The sequence below is a fragment of the Borostomias antarcticus genome (assembly GCF_949987555.1).
Source record: "Borostomias antarcticus genome assembly, chromosome: 19".
In the NCBI taxonomy this organism is placed as follows: Eukaryota; Metazoa; Chordata; class Actinopteri; order Stomiiformes; family Stomiidae; genus Borostomias; species Borostomias antarcticus.
The window spans coordinates 9,477,713-9,496,904 of NC_140252.1; the positions used below are offsets into that span (position 1 = coordinate 9,477,713).

At 46.3% G+C, this 19,192-nt stretch overlaps 2 protein-coding genes across 4 annotated transcripts; both read right to left on the reverse strand.

The window, feature by feature from the left end:
• Window positions 1–480: 480 nt before the first annotated feature.
• Window positions 481–12,829, reverse strand: serac1 (serine active site containing 1). The gene is made up of 17 exons (XM_084453779.1): window positions 12,765–12,829; window positions 12,372–12,469; window positions 12,140–12,176; window positions 11,851–11,993; window positions 10,616–10,705; window positions 9,868–9,999; window positions 9,049–9,170; window positions 8,750–8,878; window positions 8,493–8,606; window positions 8,157–8,319; window positions 7,348–7,498; window positions 7,074–7,209; window positions 5,996–6,096; window positions 5,753–5,850; window positions 3,058–3,240; window positions 2,823–2,966; window positions 481–1,914 (listed from the first exon to the last, which is right to left on the reverse strand). Exons 2-17 carry the CDS (start codon window positions 12,460–12,462, stop codon window positions 1,778–1,780), a joined length of 1,971 nt encoding a protein of 656 aa, XP_084309905.1. The 5' UTR covers window positions 12,463–12,469; window positions 12,765–12,829; the 3' UTR covers window positions 481–1,777.
• A 505-nt stretch (window positions 12,830–13,334) lies between these two features.
• Window positions 13,335–16,491, reverse strand: myct1a (myc target 1a). Of its 3 annotated transcripts, XM_084453621.1 has the most exons (3): window positions 15,499–15,601; window positions 14,867–14,982; window positions 13,335–14,292 (listed from the first exon to the last, which is right to left on the reverse strand). In XM_084453621.1, the coding sequence occupies exon 3, from the start codon at window positions 14,261–14,263 to the stop codon at window positions 13,748–13,750; it is 516 nt and encodes a 171-aa protein (XP_084309747.1). In that variant the 5' UTR covers window positions 14,264–14,292; window positions 14,867–14,982; window positions 15,499–15,601; the 3' UTR covers window positions 13,335–13,747. The 3 variants fall into 3 exon arrangements, with proteins under 3 accessions (XP_084309747.1, XP_084309748.1, XP_084309746.1); XM_084453622.1 differs by lacking the exons at window positions 14,867–14,982; window positions 15,499–15,601 and adding an exon at window positions 16,432–16,491; XM_084453620.1 differs by lacking the exon at window positions 14,867–14,982 and having other exon boundaries at window positions 15,499–15,622.
• Window positions 16,492–19,192: the final 2,701 nt, after the last annotated feature.

Genomic DNA, 19,192 nt, shown 5'->3' on the forward strand with positions numbered 1-19,192 from the left:
ACACAGCCCCCCCCAACCCCCCAAATTTGTCCATTTTGCAAGGCAGTGTATGTATGTATGCTATATTTCGCACAATACATTCATGCCTGTGGGGGGAGGCTCTCTCTGAACTATCCACAAATTTAGTATACATCTCTCCCATTATTTCAATTTTCTGACCTTTAAAATCATGTTTCATTCCTAAAAAAACATAGAAAATTCAAAAATAAACATGTTTTTCCTTTTTTTTCCCCCTACCCATCCCTCCGCGCCTCCCCTGAATTTCTTTGAGGCCCCCCAGGAGAGGCGCGCCTCACAGTTTGGGAATGCCTGTTCTAAACTAAAGTGTATGACCCATATAGTAAAACATGAGTTCATGAGGATACAATTTGAAACAAACTCAAAATTATAGAATTTTACACAGCCTATTTATTCCACATGAAAATGATTGGCAGCAATGTGTTAGCTACAGTAAGTTCATTACGTTTCAAATCAATTCATATGCAACCAGGCCATAAGTACACTGCTCAAATAAATGAAGGGAACACTTAAATCATCAATCATCGCAGATCTAGATGAACCAAATATTGTTAAGTCAACTTAACAGTTAAAGTTAAGTTAAAAATCTTTATTGATTACATTGTGTGATTCGAACCCATTGATGGCTGGATGTGATAATTAAGTGATCCCTTAATTTTTTTGAGCAGTGTATATAGCTTCTTGTTACACAGAATAAAAGTCTGTGTAACAATCATCAAGTCTGTGTATGATGATGATGATGATGATGAGATGATGAAAAGTCAAATAACTAAAATGTAGAGCTAATAAAATAAACATCAACCTGTCATAAATACATTTCAGATGCTGAGGTAAGGAGTCACATGGTATGGCACATACTGTAACAAGGCAATCCTGAAGTCTGTTACGGTATATATACAATTACATAGAAAAACTGAATTGGTTGGGTAGTTCAGTTCCATTACAATAAAAGAACTAAGTGCAGAGATTGTCAAGATGATCTGTGATGTAAACGTTGGGGATGTGCGTGCGTCACGGTTTCAGCAAACCGAAGAGAGGAATACAGCTAGTCCGATAGAACCGACGTTATACTTAATAGTTAGATTTTAGTTGTTCTCCACTTACTACAGCAGCTTGTCACCCAGTGATAGCTGGTCGAGGAGAAGCACAAGAGGGACATCCTATAGGCACTATTTTTCAACTAAATGGCCCTTGGTGGCTGGTGGGATCAGTGTTGCACTCATATGCATTGGGAAGTGCGTGCATCATGGTTGCACAACCTGCGTGACGTCAGTGTGACGTAATCTGATAATCCACCTGACTGGGTAGAGAAGAAACTGAACACCTTGGATTTTTTCTATAATAAACGCAATTTCTCAAGTCTTCACACTTACACAAAAACATATTGTTTCCTATATACACTACGACCAAATCAGTGATTGTTCCTTCAAATGTGCAACAAGGAGAGGAGGTTATGTTTCCTTAAAGCTGCAATAATTCCCACCTCTAACAAGGCTGGCGAGTCAATAGTATTACACAGTTGGTACCACACAGCATGGCGGGAGGCAGGAGCGATCAGGAGTCCTAATACAGTACTATCGGCTCACAAGCTGTGTTAGAGTTGTTATTTTTCAAATTGTGATTAGTCTACATTAAAATCTTGACTATTGCAGCTTTAAGGTAGGTTGGTTGGTTGATTGGGGGAGTGGCACCCTACTCCATTCTCCCCACCCCCCAAATCAAGCATGTAATGTAGTCTCTAGTCTCCAGTCGGTGTTTGTCAGTGGCTGATGTAGCCCTGCAGTGCGTCCTGGATGAACTGGAGACTTCGCTTGTAGAGGAACGAGTCTTTCTTCTCAGGCTTGCAGATGTTCAGGTGATCAACGTCCACCTGGATGAGGTCCCCGATCCCCAGATCTGAAACAGCAGGAAGTCCCAGGGTTAGAACTGGAAGTCTCAGGGTTAGAGCAGGAAGTCTCAGGGTTAGAGGAGGAAGTCTCAGGGTTAGACCTGGAAGTCTCAGGGTTAGAACTGGAAGTCTCAGGGTTGGAGGAGGAAGTCTCAGGGTTAGAGGAGGAAGTCTCAGGGTTAGAGGAGGAAGTCTCAGGGTTAGAACTGGAAGTCTCAGGGTTAGAACTGGAAGTCTCAGGGTTAGAGGAGGAAGTCTCAGGGTTAGACCTGGAAGTCTCAGGGTTAGAACTGGAAGTCTCAGGGTTGGAGGAGGAAGTCTCAGGGTTAGAACTGGAAGTCTCAGGGTTAGAACTGGAAGTCCCAGGGTTAGAGGAGGCAGTCCCAGGGTTAGACGAGGAAGTCTCATGGTTAGAGCAGGAAGTCTCAGGGTTAGAGGAGGAAGTCCCAGGGTTAGAGGAGGACGTCTCAGGGTTAGAGCAGGAAGTCTCAGGGTTAGAGGAGGAAGTCTCAGGGTTAGAACTGGAAGTCTCAGGGTTGGAACTGGAAGTCTCAGGATTGGAGGAGGAAGTCTCAGGGTTAGAACTGGAAGTCCCAGGGTTAGAGGAGGAAGTCTCAGGGTTAGAGCAGGAAGTCTCAGGGTTAGACGAGGAAGTCTCTGGGTTAGAGGAGGAAGTCTCCGGGTTAGAGGAGGAAGTCTCCGGGTTAGAGCAGGAAGTCTCAGGGTTAGAGCAGGAAGTCTCAGGCTTAGAGGAGGAAGTCTCAGGGTTAGAACTGGAAGTCTCAGGGTTAGAACTGGAAGTCTCAGGGTTAGAGGAGGGGGTCAGAGATACAGGGATTCAGAGATACATGGGAGTATGTGAAAACCACTCAACTCCTCAGTGGAGAAGTGAGGACTACACACAGCTGAGACGTACCCGCTGACTGCGCGGGCACCACCAGTATCTTGATCATGGGACCGATGGTGGTGGGCAGCGTCTCGGCGAAGCTCAGCACCTTGATGTCCCTGTCCTTGGCGATGTTCAGGAAGTTATCGTTCAGGTCGCGCAACGCCGGGGAGTCTGGGAGGAAGAGGAGGAACGAGGCGGAATGAGTGAAGACGGCAAAAAAAAACGCACCGATAACCGGGTGCACCCGAGCCCTGGCACGCACCTCTGCACAGCTCGCGGACCTCGACGGAGGGGAAGAGCAGGTACCGGACGCTGACGGAGTACTCGGCCATGAAGGTTCCGCGGTGAGGCACGCTGTAGAACACCACGCCCTTGGTGTTCCTCATCAGCTCCCGCAGGTCCGGGTCGGCCGCCGCGTCCAGGAGCATCTTCTTCACCAACAGGCCTGGCGGAGGAACCACAGCCGAGCGAGTGAGGCCACCCATAACAGCTCTCTGGGCGCACGGCTGACGGGCTAACGTAAGCACGTATGACATCTTTGTGACCCTGCGTCCTCATATGGGGACATTACATTTTTGCTCTTCTGCGTCATGCTAATTATTTTTTTAAAGCTTTAACCCATTGCCCTCATTTGGGGACACTGCCCGCACCGTCAAGTGGTCACCATGACAACATGCCATCCTAACCAAAACATTCTACAGCCAGCCCGACAGAAAAGTGTGCAAGGTAAAAATCCTAATAAAATTGAAATTAGTATATTTATGCATAGTAACGTCTTTAGCTTCATATGGCATGCATATTTGACAAATCTTAAAAAAGCAATAGTAGCAATCTACAAGGTCCGTAAAGATTAAGTACTCATTTGGGGACATAGGGACTATATTAGCTAACGTTAGGTATATATTTTATATAGTGTCCCAGATACTATTCAGCTTGGCAAAATTATATTTAGATTTTTAGGTTTCACAGCAGCCATGTGGGCAGAAAGCAGTGTAAACATACCTACTGTGAAACAGTAACAGGTGTAAATAATAACATTGACCAACCATCTGTTGGTAAATTGTTGTCAGTCTGACATAGTTATTACTGTGTTATTAGTATGTATGTTTTATTACTATAGTATTACTATGTAATTATAGTAATAACACATTAACTACACACACAACCTTGACTGATCACCGAAACATACCATCAGGTATGTGCTATTACTATGTTATTACTATATATGTGTTATTACTATGTAATTACATAGTAATAACACATTAACTACACACAGCCTTGACTGATCACCGAAACATACCATCAGGCAATTACATAGTAATAACACATTAACTACACACACAACCTTGACTGATCACCGAAACATACCATTAGGTATGTGTTATTACTATGTATGTGTTATTACTATGTATGTGTTATTACTAACTACACACAACCTTGACTGATCACCGAAACATACCATCAGGTAATTACATAGTAATAACACATTAACTACTGTACACACACAACCTTGACTGATCACCGAAACATACCATCAGGCAATTACATAGTAATAACACATTAACTACACACACAACCTTGACTGATCACTGAAACATACCATTAGGTATGTGTTATTACTATGTATGTGTTATTACTGTTATGACCATGTTATTACTATGTAATTACATAGTAATAACACATTAACTACACACAACCTTGACTGATCACCGAAACATACCATTAGGTATGTGTTATTACTATGTATGTGTTTACTGTTATTACCATGTTATTACTATGTAATTACATAGTAATAACACATTAACTACACACAACCTTGACTGATCACCGAAACATACCATCAGGTATGTGTTATTACACCAGGTATGTGTTATTACTATGTATGTGTTATTACTATGTTATTACTATGTAATTACTATGTTATACAGGCAAGAGATCTCGGGTCACTCCAGTCCCCCACCCGATGCGTTGCAGAGGACAAGGCTGCTCTTGGAAATCTTGTGTGCGGTGTACGACATGCAATGTGTTCCTCTGCCTGCAAAGTGGACGCAACTGTTATGCAGCATTTCACTCAGGCCGGTAGGTCTTTTTGATTTATTTTGTTTCTACACAGCTGTAGGTGATTTGGCATTCTTTGCACTATTGTTTTTGTATAGCCATGTTAACGGCTTGAAATAAACAGTTAACACTGTTTGCACTTTTATTTCTATTGTTTTGTATAGCCATATTTAGGGCTTGAAATAAGCAGGCAACACTTATTTGCACTGGTGTTTTGTACCCCATGTTTACAGTTTGAAATAAACTATTTTATACTTTGTTAACAAATGGTGTCTTTATTTTGTCATACAGTAAAGTAGACCCATTGTCCTCATATGAGGACATCGTTTTTTGAGAGAACTACTTACCGTAGAAAGCTGAAATTTTGTTTTTTGACTAATTGGGTCCTTCTGATGCCAAATAGCAAAGAAAATGTTTAAATGCAAAGATAACCCCACTGTCCTCATATGAGGACATTGTTTTTTGAAGAAACTACTTCCTGTACAAATTTTTATTTTTTATTTTTTATACTTATTAGGTCTTACAAATCCCAAATAGCTAGGATAAATTAAAAATGCACACCAAACAAAAGTCTGGGTCTCAGGAGGTTAAAGTACGAGAAGAATGTTAGATCTTAAAAGTCCCAAACCGTCCATGTTGAAGAAGGCTTGCTGTTAATGTGATAATTGTATATTATTTATGTTTTTGAAATGTGAAGACACTTTGTAACCAGGACACCATCGCAAATGAGACCTTGGCCTCAACAGGGTTTCCTCTGGTTAGACGAAAGCGAAATAAAAATTAAATTAAATCAAAATATAGACCGCGTACCACATTCCAACCACTTTTTAAATGAGCACACACTATTAATTTGCTGTTTAACGGAAGCATTCCGACAGTAGTACCTCCCATGACCGTACCTCCCATGCTGTGCGCCACCCAGACCACAGGTCTCTCCCCCACCCCTGCTGACTGCAGCTTCTTCAACAGCTCTCTGCTCCGACACGCCAGAGTCTTCCTGAGGAGACGGCAGATCAGAGTTAAGAAGATCATATAAATCACACATGTATGGATTAACAGGGAACAGAGATATTCCAGGAATATCCCCACTTCCAATACTATGGTGAGACCGAAAATGAAAAGGACAGGAGGGACACACACACCTCTGGTTTTCAGCTGGACACTTGGCCCTCCAGTCGCTCAGGTGAGAGTCGTACTCCACAGACAGGACCCTCACGCCGGGGCAGTCTGCAGCCAACCACGACTGGCCGAAGGGGGAGGGGGAAACACAAAAAAGGACCAATCACAGAGCAGAGACGGTTAGTACCAGGATGTGCCGACTTGCCATCTTTCAAACTAATTTCAGGTTTGCTTCTACAGTATTACACCATCGAACACAGCACACCGGCACCGATGGAATGTGATGAAGTACTTCCAGTACGACCATACGGATGGACGGACCTAGTTGTGATGGGTCTCACAATAACTCATATTGTGCCATTTCTCTATGAACAGTCTTAGGTGACCACAAACGTCCAATATGGCCAGGGACTAATGTATCTGAGGGCCAAAATCCAGAATCATATCCTAACCAATCTTAACCAGAAAGTCATATCCTAACCATATCAAAACCAGTCATATCCTAACCATATCAAAACCAGTCATATCATAACCATATCAAAACCAGTCATATCATAACCATATCAAAACCAGTCATATCATAACCATATAGGGACAGCTGTAGCTCAGGAGGTAGAGCGGGTCGTCCAATGATCGTAGGGTCGACGGTTCGAATCCCGGCTCCTCCTGTCCACAAGTCGAAGTGTCCTTGGGCAAGACACTGAACCCCAAATTGCTCCCAGTGAGCAGGCTAGCACCTTGCATAGCAGCTGCCGCCATTGGTGTGTGAATGTGTGTGTGAATAGGTGAATGAGAGGCCTTCATTGTAAACCGCTTTGGATAAAAGCGCTATATAAGTGCAGTCAATTTACCATATCAAAACCAGTCATATCATAACCATATCAAAACCACTCATATTTACAATATCAAAAACAGTCATACCCTCCTCCACGCTCTGCAGGCTACTGTATGTGAGCCTGAGGGCCAAAAACCAGTCATACACTGACCAATCCCCTCCCTAACCTAGTCATAGAGTCATACCCTGACCAATCCCCTCCCTAACCTAGTCATAGAGTCCTACCCTGACCAATCCCCTCCCCTGGGCCGTGCGGACACTGCTACCTTCGGCCAGCACTCTGTGTAGTCCTCCAGGGCCGCCTTCTCCTCCTCTGTGACATCACAGTCCTTCTGTCGCCACGTCTTAAAGGCCGCCCCCAGGAGCCCGTGGACGAAGAGGACGTCCGCTTTGATTGGCTGGCTGGAGACAAAATGGGGGAAGGCCATGTGAAGGTAGGAAACCGTGATGTGATTTAGCTATATGGATTTGAAGACAAGAAAAGATACCTCACTAGAGCAGAGTAGTTCACCTGGTGCCGCCATGCTGTTGGTAGTTTACCTGCTGCGACACTGCGGGTGTAGTATGTAGACGCCGTCCTGGTACTTCTCAGTCACCGTGTCTCTGTCGAGGTTGGCCAGGGCGCGGGCCGCATGTGACGCCTGCATGATGTGTGAGGACTGCATCAACTCCGCCAGGACCGACAGCCAACCTGGAACGCCGAAAACGGCATCATACACGCCACTCCTGCCCCTGTGGCTCACCCAAAACACTGACGGTACTTCCTCTTTACGCCTGACTAACTTTCGAGGTATCGACATACTGATTTTTATAGTTATCTATACACCCTGAAGACATCTTAAGTAATGTTATCATCGTTCTGTACTGCCATGTCTCCTTCCCTTTCAATCAGTGTCTAATTCAGAGCCGGTAAACAGAGGAATGGATTTAATGGCATGTGACTCACTTACACTGACATGTGTGGCTACTGTCTACATAGACTCACGAGTCAGTCTCTAAACGCTGCGCTTAACTAGAGACTGGAGACATTCGTCTAGATTTCGTCGCTAAAAGCGGGTGGAAACAATTTGAGAGATTGAAAAAAAAAAAAATATTGCAGGACCAATCGTCTTTAGGGTGGTCCTTCCTAATGGGGTGGTGAATATTTTGTTTTGATTCTCCACTCCAGTGTGTTTGGAGGACATAATTTCCAGGAAGGCGGGTCTTTCACCCTATTGGAGATGTAGGCAGGGCTCTGATTGGTAGTGTCGGTTTTCGCCGCTGTTCTAGCGACGGTTCTCAACGGCGATGTCTCCAGGCTTTCGGAGGCAGAGATCTGGAACGCCTGGTATCGTGAGACTCCCAACTACCTGACTGCACTATGGCCTGGTGGACGCCGTCGTTGAGGGCCAGGTTGCCGATGATGCGTACGATGTTCCTCTGGATCTTCGGGGAGTCCCTGCGAAGCTGGTAGACCCTCTGGAGGAGCTGCAGACCCCCGCTGGCCACCATGTGGTCACAGTGACTCTGCACCTGGGCGGGAAACGCCAGACCGTTACAACGTTGAGTGGCAGCGACAGCTGACGGGGCGTCTCTGACTTCTACGTGTGGTAGGCTTTATTCTGAGCGTATCTGAGGAGCTTTCATAGCGTTTCACGCGTAGCGTGAGAGCGCGTTAGAGATAGAGGTCACGGGGAGTTCCTTACCTTGGAGTGCTGCACCAGAGCCTGAAGACAGAAGGACTCGACCTTCTCTGAGGGGACTGAGGTCAGACTCTGGGCGTAGGGAAGCCCGTTCCCCCCGAAACACCACAGACCACCCTGAAACGCACACAGAGCAGTGGGGTGTGTGTGTGTTGGGGGGCGTGTTAAGTACAGTATTTATGTGTGAGTGTGTGTGTGCATGTGTGTGTTTAGTACAGTATGTGTGTGTGTGTGCATGCGTGCGTGCATGTGTTCCTTACCCTCTGGGCAGCCAGGGACTGGCTGCTCTCTCTCAGGGCGAGCGAGGTGAAGTACTGGACACACTGGTCCACCTCGGACTGGGGGAGGGAGGCCAGAAGCTGCCGGAGCCTGTCCTCCACGGAAACACCCTGAGGACAGGGAGAAACCTCGCTACATGTGGAGAGAGATACAGAATGTGTGTGTGTGTGTGTGTGTGTAAGACGATGGTGAGAAAAGACGGCGGCGTGCTATCTGTGACAGAAGTGGAGGGATACATAAAGACACAGTGGTTTCACGTGGGAAGTAAGGGGACACCTACATCCTGGACCTCGGGCAGAACCGGTGGAGAGAGGAAGAAGCGCAGGTCCACCTGGGGGCTCCGGGCCAAACCCACCGCCGTCCTCTGGTCTGTGACCTGGGCCGCGGTCTGGAACTGGTAGTCTGTCACACACGGGGGGACGGACCAATAAGAGACCGCCGTGAAAGAAAGAAAGAAAGAAAGAAAGAAAGAAAGAAAGAAAGAAAGAAAGAAAGAAAGAAAGAAAGAAAGAAAGAAAGAAAGAAAGAAAGAAAGAAAGAAAGAAAGAAAGAAAGAAAGAAAGAAAGAAAGAAAAAACAATAAATAATACATATACAAACAAAAAGATGTCCGCCATACGATAGCACATAACACATGTCCATATAGGGCTACGCATACAACGTTCTCCATCATAGTTGCCATGACTTCTCAAGGGATTTACTTAATACAAAGACTTCTTCATTGAACAGCCAGCTTAGCGTATTACATTCGGGCAACCATAACAAATCAGGATTCATACTTTTTCGAATAAAACACAGACTGCCATACAGTGAACAATGAAATACAAAAATAAACTCATCCTCCATAACTCCCACATCATATAAAACACACAGAAATTCAAGTTACCGTTCAAGTTGGTCTGAGTGCTGAATACAGCAAGAGGGAGAGCAGCGCCGAACTAACAATGTGTTGAGAGGTCAGGGGTGAAAGGTGTGAAGCGAGGGGTCATAGGTTACGGGATGATGGGCGTCTCACATTCAGAGTATGAAGCTTGAGTCGGGGGTGAAAGAGTGAGGAGGAGTCTGGCTGAGAGGTGAAGGCTCAGAGGTCATGTCTCACCATGCCAGTGGTGGTTGGCTGCCAGGTCCTGTACAGCCTGCAGTCTGACGTCCTTGTTGGTCGACTGCGCCCTCTTCAACAGAACCCACAGCGCCACCTCATGAGGGCCGGCATCCAGACGGCTCAGGTGCTCTAAAACACACACACACACACACACACACACACACACACACACACACACACACACACACACACACAAACACACACAAACACACACAATATTGTTTTGCGTTCAATGAAAAATATAATGTATTGCCAAAAGGAAATATCACAGCCATCGTTTCAACAGTGTGTCTATCTAAATCACTAGCTAACTCTACAATGACAAAAATACCCATTATTTTTGCATAGTAGGCTTCAAGTCAGACCCTGAAGCTAAACTGCACTGCATATTGTCTCTAGTGCACACACACGCACATGCACACGCACATGCACACGCACATGCACACACGCGCACACACACACACACACACACACACACGCGCACAGGCTAAAGGACAGGTGTTTCCTGAGGCTGCTGACGTGTACTCCAGTGTGTCTGAAATGCCACAGCCATCATGGAATAGTTCCTGGAGAAACAAATGACTTTTCTGCTTGCATCACTGACTTCTGCTTTCCAGTATAGTCAGAACAGGAAGTGTACCTGTCGGTGGTAGCGTACAATACCACGCACCATTACAGAAATACTGTTTCAGTATCGTAAAGTTGTTTTGGAGGGAACTCATTTAGAGAACTTTTTTTTTCTTACCATCCAGCGGTCGAAGAAGAATCCTAGAGGAGATTTCCAGAAATTTACGTGCTGCCTTGTGAAGTCCCCTCCTGGCTTTGTTTGTGAATCCTGGAACCGACAATATTCACACTGGTCACAATCAGTAGCAATATTCACACTGGTCACAATCAGTAGCGATATTCACACTGGTCACAATCAGTAGCGATATTCACATTGGTCCCAATCAGTAGCAATATTCACACTGGTCCCAATCAGTAGCAATATTCACACTGGTCCCAATCAGTAGCAATGTTTTCATCTCAACAGCTCTGACTTAATGATCAACATAGAACACGCAGGTCTAAGCGTTCTTTCTACAGAATAACGAAGTGTTCACTATGGTCTGTTTTTCCTCCACATGCCTTCTGGAATAACGGTGAGCTCATATGAAGTAATAAAATGTCCCGATCCTGTGAGTGACGTTCAATTAACATTTCAGCCATCGCAAGCCAGCTGACAACATTGAATCATTCAACCGCTCTCTGTCTGCTTTGGCTTGGGATTCAGAAACACTGGGATTCACAAACACTGGGATTCACAAACACTGCCCCAGCCTTGACCACAGGAAGTGAGAGCGGTGAACAGGAGAGAGAGCAGAGAGAGAGGAAGGAAGGGAGCCACAGCCGGACACCTGGACGTGTCATAAACCCATTAGCACGTTCTTCTTCTCACATGGGGGATATAAAGCCTTCGTTCTGAGCGTGAAGCATGAGACAGCATGGAGTGGGCGGAGCCAGCCTGGAGTGGGCGGAGACAGTTTGTTCTGCTGCGCAGACATTTCTTGGACATGACAATTAACATTACTGATCTGACTTGAACTGACAACACGATTTGATTTGACTGAGTTGACAGCCTGATTGACTTGAATTGACAGAGATTGTAGACTGTTTTTTCTGTACTATTGTAAATACTGTTGATCGTGCCTTTTTTGCCCTTATTATGCTTTTTACTGTGTTGATATGTTGTCTGAATAGCTGCAACAAAGGAATTTCCCCTTAGGGCTCATTAAAGTAATAACTATCTATCTATCTATCTATTACATGCACAATTATACTGTTAAGTCCACTGATAGACTAGATAAGGCGACACAAACAATTCACTGTTTTTTCCATGCTGGCATCATGTACAAGGTTCCGTAGATGAGTGTTATCAGAGAACACGTGACTTCTCCGTGTGATAAAGCGGTTCTCCAGGCGGTTGACACCGAGGCCTACCTGTGCTTAAGTTGTCCTGCTCCTTAGTGGGCGTGGCTGCCAGGTAGATGTAAGACTTGTGTTTCTCCTGCAGAATGGCCTGCGTGTCGATCCTCACCGCCTTGTTCAAGGACACCACTTCGTAGGTGATAAAGACACAGCCACTGACGGAGGGAGGGAAGTAGATAAAGCTAGAATAGATCAGTAGTTTATGATATCTTCTTTGAAAACAAAATAGCATTCTAGATAGGAGTCTATTCAGTGCGGTTCTAGGTCTATTAGCGGAGGGTAAGTAATGAACAGAACTTACCCCATCATGACAGCACCCGTCACTTTCGCAATTTTGACTAGATGTGGAGAGGAAAACATAAATGGTTCATAATGGCAGAGGCCCTCTCTTTAGAAAACATATAAACAAAATGAGGACCAATCGCTGCAGTCTTTTTTTAGTCTTATACATGGGAGTAGCATGCGGCCATAGGGGTTGTTATACTAGCTGATTATACTACCATCAGTGAGCATTTAAGTAGAGCTCAACTTACGTATGTCCCTCCAGGTCAACATTTTCTTCACACCTGGGCCAGTCGTGCTCAGTCTGCGGCAGCGGATCAAGCGAAGCGCCGCCACCGACATCCTCCACCTGCACAGTTAAGAAGTTGCCCCCAATTTTCACCGGAAATCAACAACCAGCTTGAGTAACACGCACACACACGCGCGCGCGCACACACATACACGCACACACACACACACACACACACAAAACAAACAACAGACACCGGCATTGGATGGACGTGTGCTATTGCGAGAGTATATCCAGCAGCTAATGCGTTAGCTAACTGGCTAGCTCATCATCATCAAGCATTATCTTGCCAGTTTGACACTGACATTATCTTAGGGTTGTTTCTAAGACTTACAGATGTTTCAGAAAAGATTACCTTATTTGTTATAAGCTAAATTTGTGTTTGATTTCAAGGGCACACTGTAACGTACACCCTGTAAATGGACCTCCGACTGTCAGCGGCGTCTCCAAAAAGATAAACATATACACCTTGTCACATGAAATCTACGTCACTACCGTAAGTAACAAAGTACTAGAGCAAAATAAATTGTATCAATTCAAAGTGTGTGTGTGCGTGTTCAATCTTTAGCGGTGTAGTCGAGCTGGAGTCAGTCTTGTTTCCTATGGTGATGGTCCGTAACTGGGCACCAAAAGCCTCGACCTTACTTTTCAGGCCAGTGAAAGAATTCCTTCCTCAGGAAACCGTGACAGGGAGTGATGCAGAAATGTGTGAGTTTGCCCTTACACATTTAGTGGAGGTAGGCCTGTAGCACTGACAGCAAATCCAAACCAAATATGGACACATTCTTTCACGAGTTCATTTTTGTAAGTTTAGAAAACCCCGTGTTTATTATTATTATAGTTATTCCGAAAACACATTTCCAAGATTTTCCAGCAATTTCAGAATTTTATTATGATAACTTATCATCATAGTGTCCATGTAAAATTCCATCCAAAGCATACATAATCAGATAAATCCTTGACAACCACATACACATATTTACTGTAGCTATTTCCCTGGAATGAAATGCCATACATGCACATGTTTTCCTTGGCTACTGTGGAGAGTTTTGTCTGCATGCAAGCATTATTTTCCATCAGGAGCAGGTGAACGTCCTGGTTATATAGCTCTCAAAATGAAAGCGATCCAGTTACATGGCGGGATTGGGGTTTGTCATGGAGATCAATGTGACACTGACTAATGACACACAACCGCACACACACACACACACACACTCACACACACACACACACACACACATTTTTTCCCTCTCAATAGTCCAACTTTTCTTTGGTTCTGTAACCCAAAGGCCCAATCAGTCAGTCAGTAACACCCCCACATCGAACCTCCTCCCCCCCTCAGGTGCAGGTCTCCTGATAGGCCCTTAAAACGCTCTCATAGGCTGGCGGTGGGGTCTGTGAGGTGTGGAACCCTCTCAGGCTGCTGCTGCTCCAGAAGGACTCGGGCCGGGCCGGGGCGGGAGCCTGGCCGGCGGGTTGGACTGGCCCGGCCGAGGTGCCCAGGGTCGGGGTGCGAGGCAGCGTGGTCTGGCTCCCCTCCTCGGCCTCCCGGGCGATCTGGCTGCACTGGAGCAGCGGGTGGAAGGTGGAGGCTCTGAAGCTGGGCTTGCGGCCCAGCGGGTCGGCCTGCTCCGGGGACGCGGGCTGGCGGTGGAAGCTGAAGGCGGCGCTGACCAGGCTGTTGTTGCTGCGCCGGTCACAGCTGCTGTTGCGGCTGAAGCCGGGCCGGGAGCGCGGCGACAGGCGGGAAGGCCGCGGCGGCCGGCGGGTGATGCTGGCGGAGCCGGCCCGGCGCCGGGACATCCAGGTCAGGACCACGTAGACCAGCGCCCCCAGGAGGAGGCCCACGGCCATGGACACGCAGAAGGCTATGATCAGGGGGGCTGGTAAAGACAGAGAGAGAGAAAGAGAGAGGGAGAGAGAGTAGAAAGAAAATAAAACTGATGAATTGTTGGAGGCTTGAGAGAGCATACACAGAGAGAGGATGCTAATGAGTAATTAGACTCTTATCAGACAGTTCAACAGACGTATCAATCAATATGCTCTATAAGGCTTTCCTAACGATGACTGGGATGTTCAGTCAGTTCTCTTAATCTAGACAGATTTACTTAACCTATTGTAAATTACTTTGGATAAAAGCGTCTGCTAAATCACAAGAATGTAAACTGTAAATATATACCCTTGAATTCCACTACCTCAATGAAAACCATCTGAAGGATAAGACTGTTATTCACAGGAGAGTAATGTGTTCAGAACAGAACCACATGTCTTCAATCAGAACATGTTCCCCTGTGGTGGAACCCATTGTTAATCAGAACCAATGCCTTGCCCATTTACAATCCCACAAGTCAGAGTCTAATACCCTCAGGTATAGCCCCAATGGAGCTCTGCCAACAGGGTCTCACAAGATGGCACCTCATAACTAAATAATCACAGCGCTTCCTCTGTGGTGTTTACCAGAGCAGGACCCCCAGAGACTGCTGACTGATTACGTTTCCTTCCCACAGAATGGGGATCAACATTTTGTGCCTAGTTTGCTCCCTTGGAAGCGACGGCCCACCACATGTGCCGGGCTGTGAGAAGAGGAGAGAAGAGAGAGAGAGAGAGAAGAGAGAGAAGAGAGACAGAGAGAGAGAGAGAGAACACAGCGGCTCAAGATCAATCTGAGTGGAGCGCCGCCAGGGAAAACAAATCGATTTCCTTCTGATAAAGTTCAGCTTTATAAAGTGTAAATGTGGTCTGCTACGTTAACATAGCATTTCATATCCTGTTTGGGAACGGGAAGAGCAGATCTTAGGCTGGGATCATCTGGAAATGACATTTATGAAGATGGAGGAGGGAGGGGGGGTACTGTGAGGACAATATTGTTGATTACAAAGTTTACCTTCACTTTGTGTTCATATACAGGTCTTTAAGGTGTCGTGAATTATATTATAGTTGAATTGTATTTCGTTTTTAGCATAATTCAGCTCAAGATATCGCATTATATTGTGTTACTCAAAGCTAAAATTCCAAAGAGAATTCCAGTGGCAACAAGAAACCACAGTCAAGCACAGTAGCAGCTTGAGAGAGTTAGAGAGTGAACTCACCAACATCAAAGGACTGAAGTATTTCCAGAAAGAGGTTTGTGCTGTTTTCAGCCATTACTTTCTCTGTGCTGTCAGAGAAGTAGAGGAGAGAATGTTACGCATCCAGTCTCTCCCTGGCTCCCTCTCCGTCTCTCCCTGTCTACCAATCCACTCTCTTCTCCTCCTTTCTCTCACTCACTTTGTCCTCCCCTCCTCTCCGTTCTCACTCCCTTTGTCCCACTCTCGCTTTCCTTTCAGCTGCCTAAGTCCCTCACTTTCCCTGTCTGTCTCTCTGTCTGTCTGTCTGTCTGCCTGTCTGTCTGCCTGCTTCCCTCTCTCTCTCCAGAGTCTCAGCCCAGAGGCACACAGGATTCCCTCCAAGGCCAGCCTGGCGGCTTTCTTGTTTGTGGAAGCGGAAAACTTCACTGTCACATTTCCTGCTTTTCTGCGTAAAATTAGCTACGAGGCCCTCTTATCTGTCCGGGACAGAGTTCCTGCAGGAGTTGGGGGAGGAGGGGGGGGAGGGTCCTCTGCTGTAATCACTTCCCCTCCCATCATTTCCTTTAAGGTTGATTAATGAGAACCCCCCCCCCCCCCCCCCCCCCCAACCACCCCGTCCCGAGCTTTCGTCATGGACCGTCCGCTCTCAGATTACTTTTTTTTCCTCCAGAAATGATAAACATTTCAGTTTTCCTCATTTTCTCCTGCCCACAGCAGAGACCACTGACAAGTTTCCCCCAAGACAGCCACAGCAGCAATTACCCTCTTGGGTATGAACTGGAGATGCAGACAGGCTAAACCACAAGCGGCAAGGACAGCGACAAACCTTCATAAAGAATTTTATAACACACAGACGCACCATAACATACTAGCCTGCTTGATGTTGCAAAACATCACTAGACATATTCTGATATTTGAACCCTGTTCTGGCTCTCCAGCTTCTCAATGAGTTACCTCAAGTCTTTCCACAGAGTCTGCCAGGTCAGTGGTGCCTGTGCGGACCGTCTGCTCCTGCCTCACTCGGTCAGAGAGGTCCTGGACAAACAAGTGGTCCTGATAAACCAGAGGACCAACCACGCCGCAGTCCAACACTCTTCTAGTGCCCTTAACTCCTTCCTCTGAGATCCTCTCTCTTAGATCTGACAATACGCCTACCCCTATCCAATCTATTCAGGTCTGCAAGGTGGTTGATGAGGAGTTGAGCCAGATTTCATGTTGGAATGCAGCCTTCGGGGTAGAGCAGGGGAAGGCTAGGGTCCCCCGCTCCTCTCACTGGCAGAGAGAGGGAGGGGAGGAGAGAGTAGGAGAGATAAAGGGAGGGAGAGAGAGAAGACAAAGAGAAAGACAGGAAGAGAGAACACCAGAGAGAAAACACAGGGAGAATGAGAGAGCGATGGAAAGAGAGAGGGGGCGGGGTCACGGCAGGGACTTCCGCTGATTGTTGCGGCGTGTCTTAGCCCAGTCAAAGGGACAAACGCCTGTTACACCCTGTCAGATGCTATGCGCAGGCATTGTGCCCCGTTCGGTCACAGAGGGCTAGTAAAGCCAGGGGAGGTATTCTGTAGAGGAGAATGTGTTTATGTTCCAGCTGAAGTTCAGAGCCAGGCTAACTGATTAGCACTGTTTAAACGTTGTTTGGTCAGTGTGATGGAGTGTTGCAGGGTGTGGGGCTTGGGGTGTGGTTTTATCAGGGAATTAACCTTCTCCTTTGTTAATCAAAATGCTGCATTCAAGATTCAAGATCTGTTTATTAGCCATGTATATGGTTCACATAGGAATTTGACCAGCATAGGCCTACGCTGTTGCAGACGACATAGGACAGGGTGCAGGACAGGACAGGGCAAATGCAGTACAAAAACAGTGCAAATACAAAAAACAGTGCAATACAAAGTGCTCATACAATGACAGGTATGTTGTATTTAGGTCTTATTATGTGGGTCCTACTGGGGTGATTGTCTGATTGGTAATTGATGTATGACTTGTTCACCCCAAAGCTGCTTATAGGTAAGGGACCCTCACCCTGTCCCAGACTCCCCCTACATGTTCCCCCGTAGGTTCCTTAACACAAGAGTTGTAATGAATTGCAATGAAGTTGTTAAAAATAGGTTGTAACAAAAGGTCACACAAACTCATTTGACAGTAAGTTCAGCTGCAGCATATCTTGACTTCTCCACATTGAACAGTAGGTGGAGTAGTATCCTTTGGAAAGTCTGTCAACCCAAAGAACCAACCAGGTTAAGGGGCTATCCCACCTTAGAGTAGGCTACTGCATTAATGTGCCATTGATAATTCAATCGAGATTCCTCATATTTCACAACGGAACTGAAATACGGGTTATGGGCCTGTCCGGATGGAATGAAAATATGGCACTAGCAATTGCACGTTGTAGCCATGGATGTATTAATAGGTTGTAGCCAGGCTACTATCCATGTCATTTGTCATTCTGTCTGGGTCGATTTTGGCATGCAGGTTTGGAACTTCTTAATACCGTCTCAGAAAAATGCTGACGACGCAGGATGGAGATTAGGTCTACTGGCGGCCCAGGCTTTGTGCGCTCTCGGTGTGCGCAGATAAGATAAGAGAACGACGGAATCGTCAGTTAAAAATATTTTTGGCTTTACGATGCCTGCAGATTCTCCATCGACATCCATGCTGCATGTCCGCTCCTTCCCTCCCAATCTCTGCAGTATTCTCACCCCCGAATGCTCCGGGTCCTGTGGGGCTCTGTAGGTCACCCTGAGCCTCGCTGCGTAAAAAGCTGGAGTCAGCATTCCAGCCCGGCTGCTGCGGTCTAGACCAGGCCTTCCCCAATCCCACGACTGTGTGTGTGTGTGTGTGTGTGTGTGTGTGTGTGTGTGTGTGTGTGGACTCCACCCCCTGGATGGAAACTGGAGTCCACGCAGCCTTGTTCCTTTGGATACCCACCACCATCTCCCTGGTCTTTCTGTTGAGCTTTAGGCCTGTTCAGTGTGCACCAGTCAATGAAGCCCTCTACCAGACCTCTGTATCCCACCTCCTGTCTTCCTCAAACAGCAGAGTCAGAGAACTTCTGCAGATCATGACATATGTGACTGGTGTGTGAAGCAAGTAAAATGTTTAAGGCTGCAGGTTTTGTTAAGCATCTTTCACCCTCAAACGTGCATCACTTAACAGGCTCAGCCATTATCCAGCCATCCACAATCAAAGGAGCAGACTTCAGCCTAGACATCTGTATCTCACCTCCTGTCTTCCTCACATCCAACAGAGAACTTCTGCAGATCACGGCATGTCTGAATTTTAGCCCTATCTCACCGATGTGTGAAGAAGTGCAAGTGAAATGTTTAAGGCCGCAGGTTTTACCAAGCCATAATCTATACATTTATTTTCCTGCTTAATGTATATCGGAACGGCTGTGCTGCGACTGAGAGCGTACATGAAGGCGTTCCGACGTGATCACATGGCTTCGAGTGGGTGATTGCTTTTATACAACAGGATTACATTGTCGATAAAAAAAAAGCATCACGAAAAACAATAATTTAAAGTCGCACAGAAAGGGAAGTTGGAGAACATCTTGCTTCCGTACTGACGTATTTCCGCCTGAAATGGGCTGCAAGCAGGGCTGGACTGGGACAAAAATTAAGCCCTGCCATGTGGCTCAGACCGGCCCACCACAATCGGTCGGACCGCACCCATCAACATCCTGGCAGTCTGTTCAATATGCATATGATGCAAATCT

Coding starts and splice junctions, on each gene's coding strand:
- serac1 (XM_084453779.1), bottom strand. CDS start 12,462: ATGTCGGTGGCGGCGCTTCGCTTGATCCGCTGCCGCAGACTGAGCACG. Junction 10,000..10,615: donor TCTTCTTCGACCGCTGGATG/GTAAGAAAAAAA, acceptor TGTGTGTTTTAG/AGCACCTGAGCCGTCTGGAT. Junction 8,607..8,749: donor AGTCCCTGGCTGCCCAGAGG/GTAAGGAACACA, acceptor TGTGCGTTTCAG/GGTGGTCTGTGGTGTTTCGG.
- myct1a (XM_084453620.1), bottom strand. CDS start 15,553: ATGGCTGAAAACAGCACAAACCTCTTTCTGGAAATACTTCAGTCCTTT. Junction 14,293..15,498: donor ACTTCAGTCCTTTGATGTTG/GTGAGTTCACTC, acceptor TGTCTTTACCAG/CCCCCCTGATCATAGCCTTC.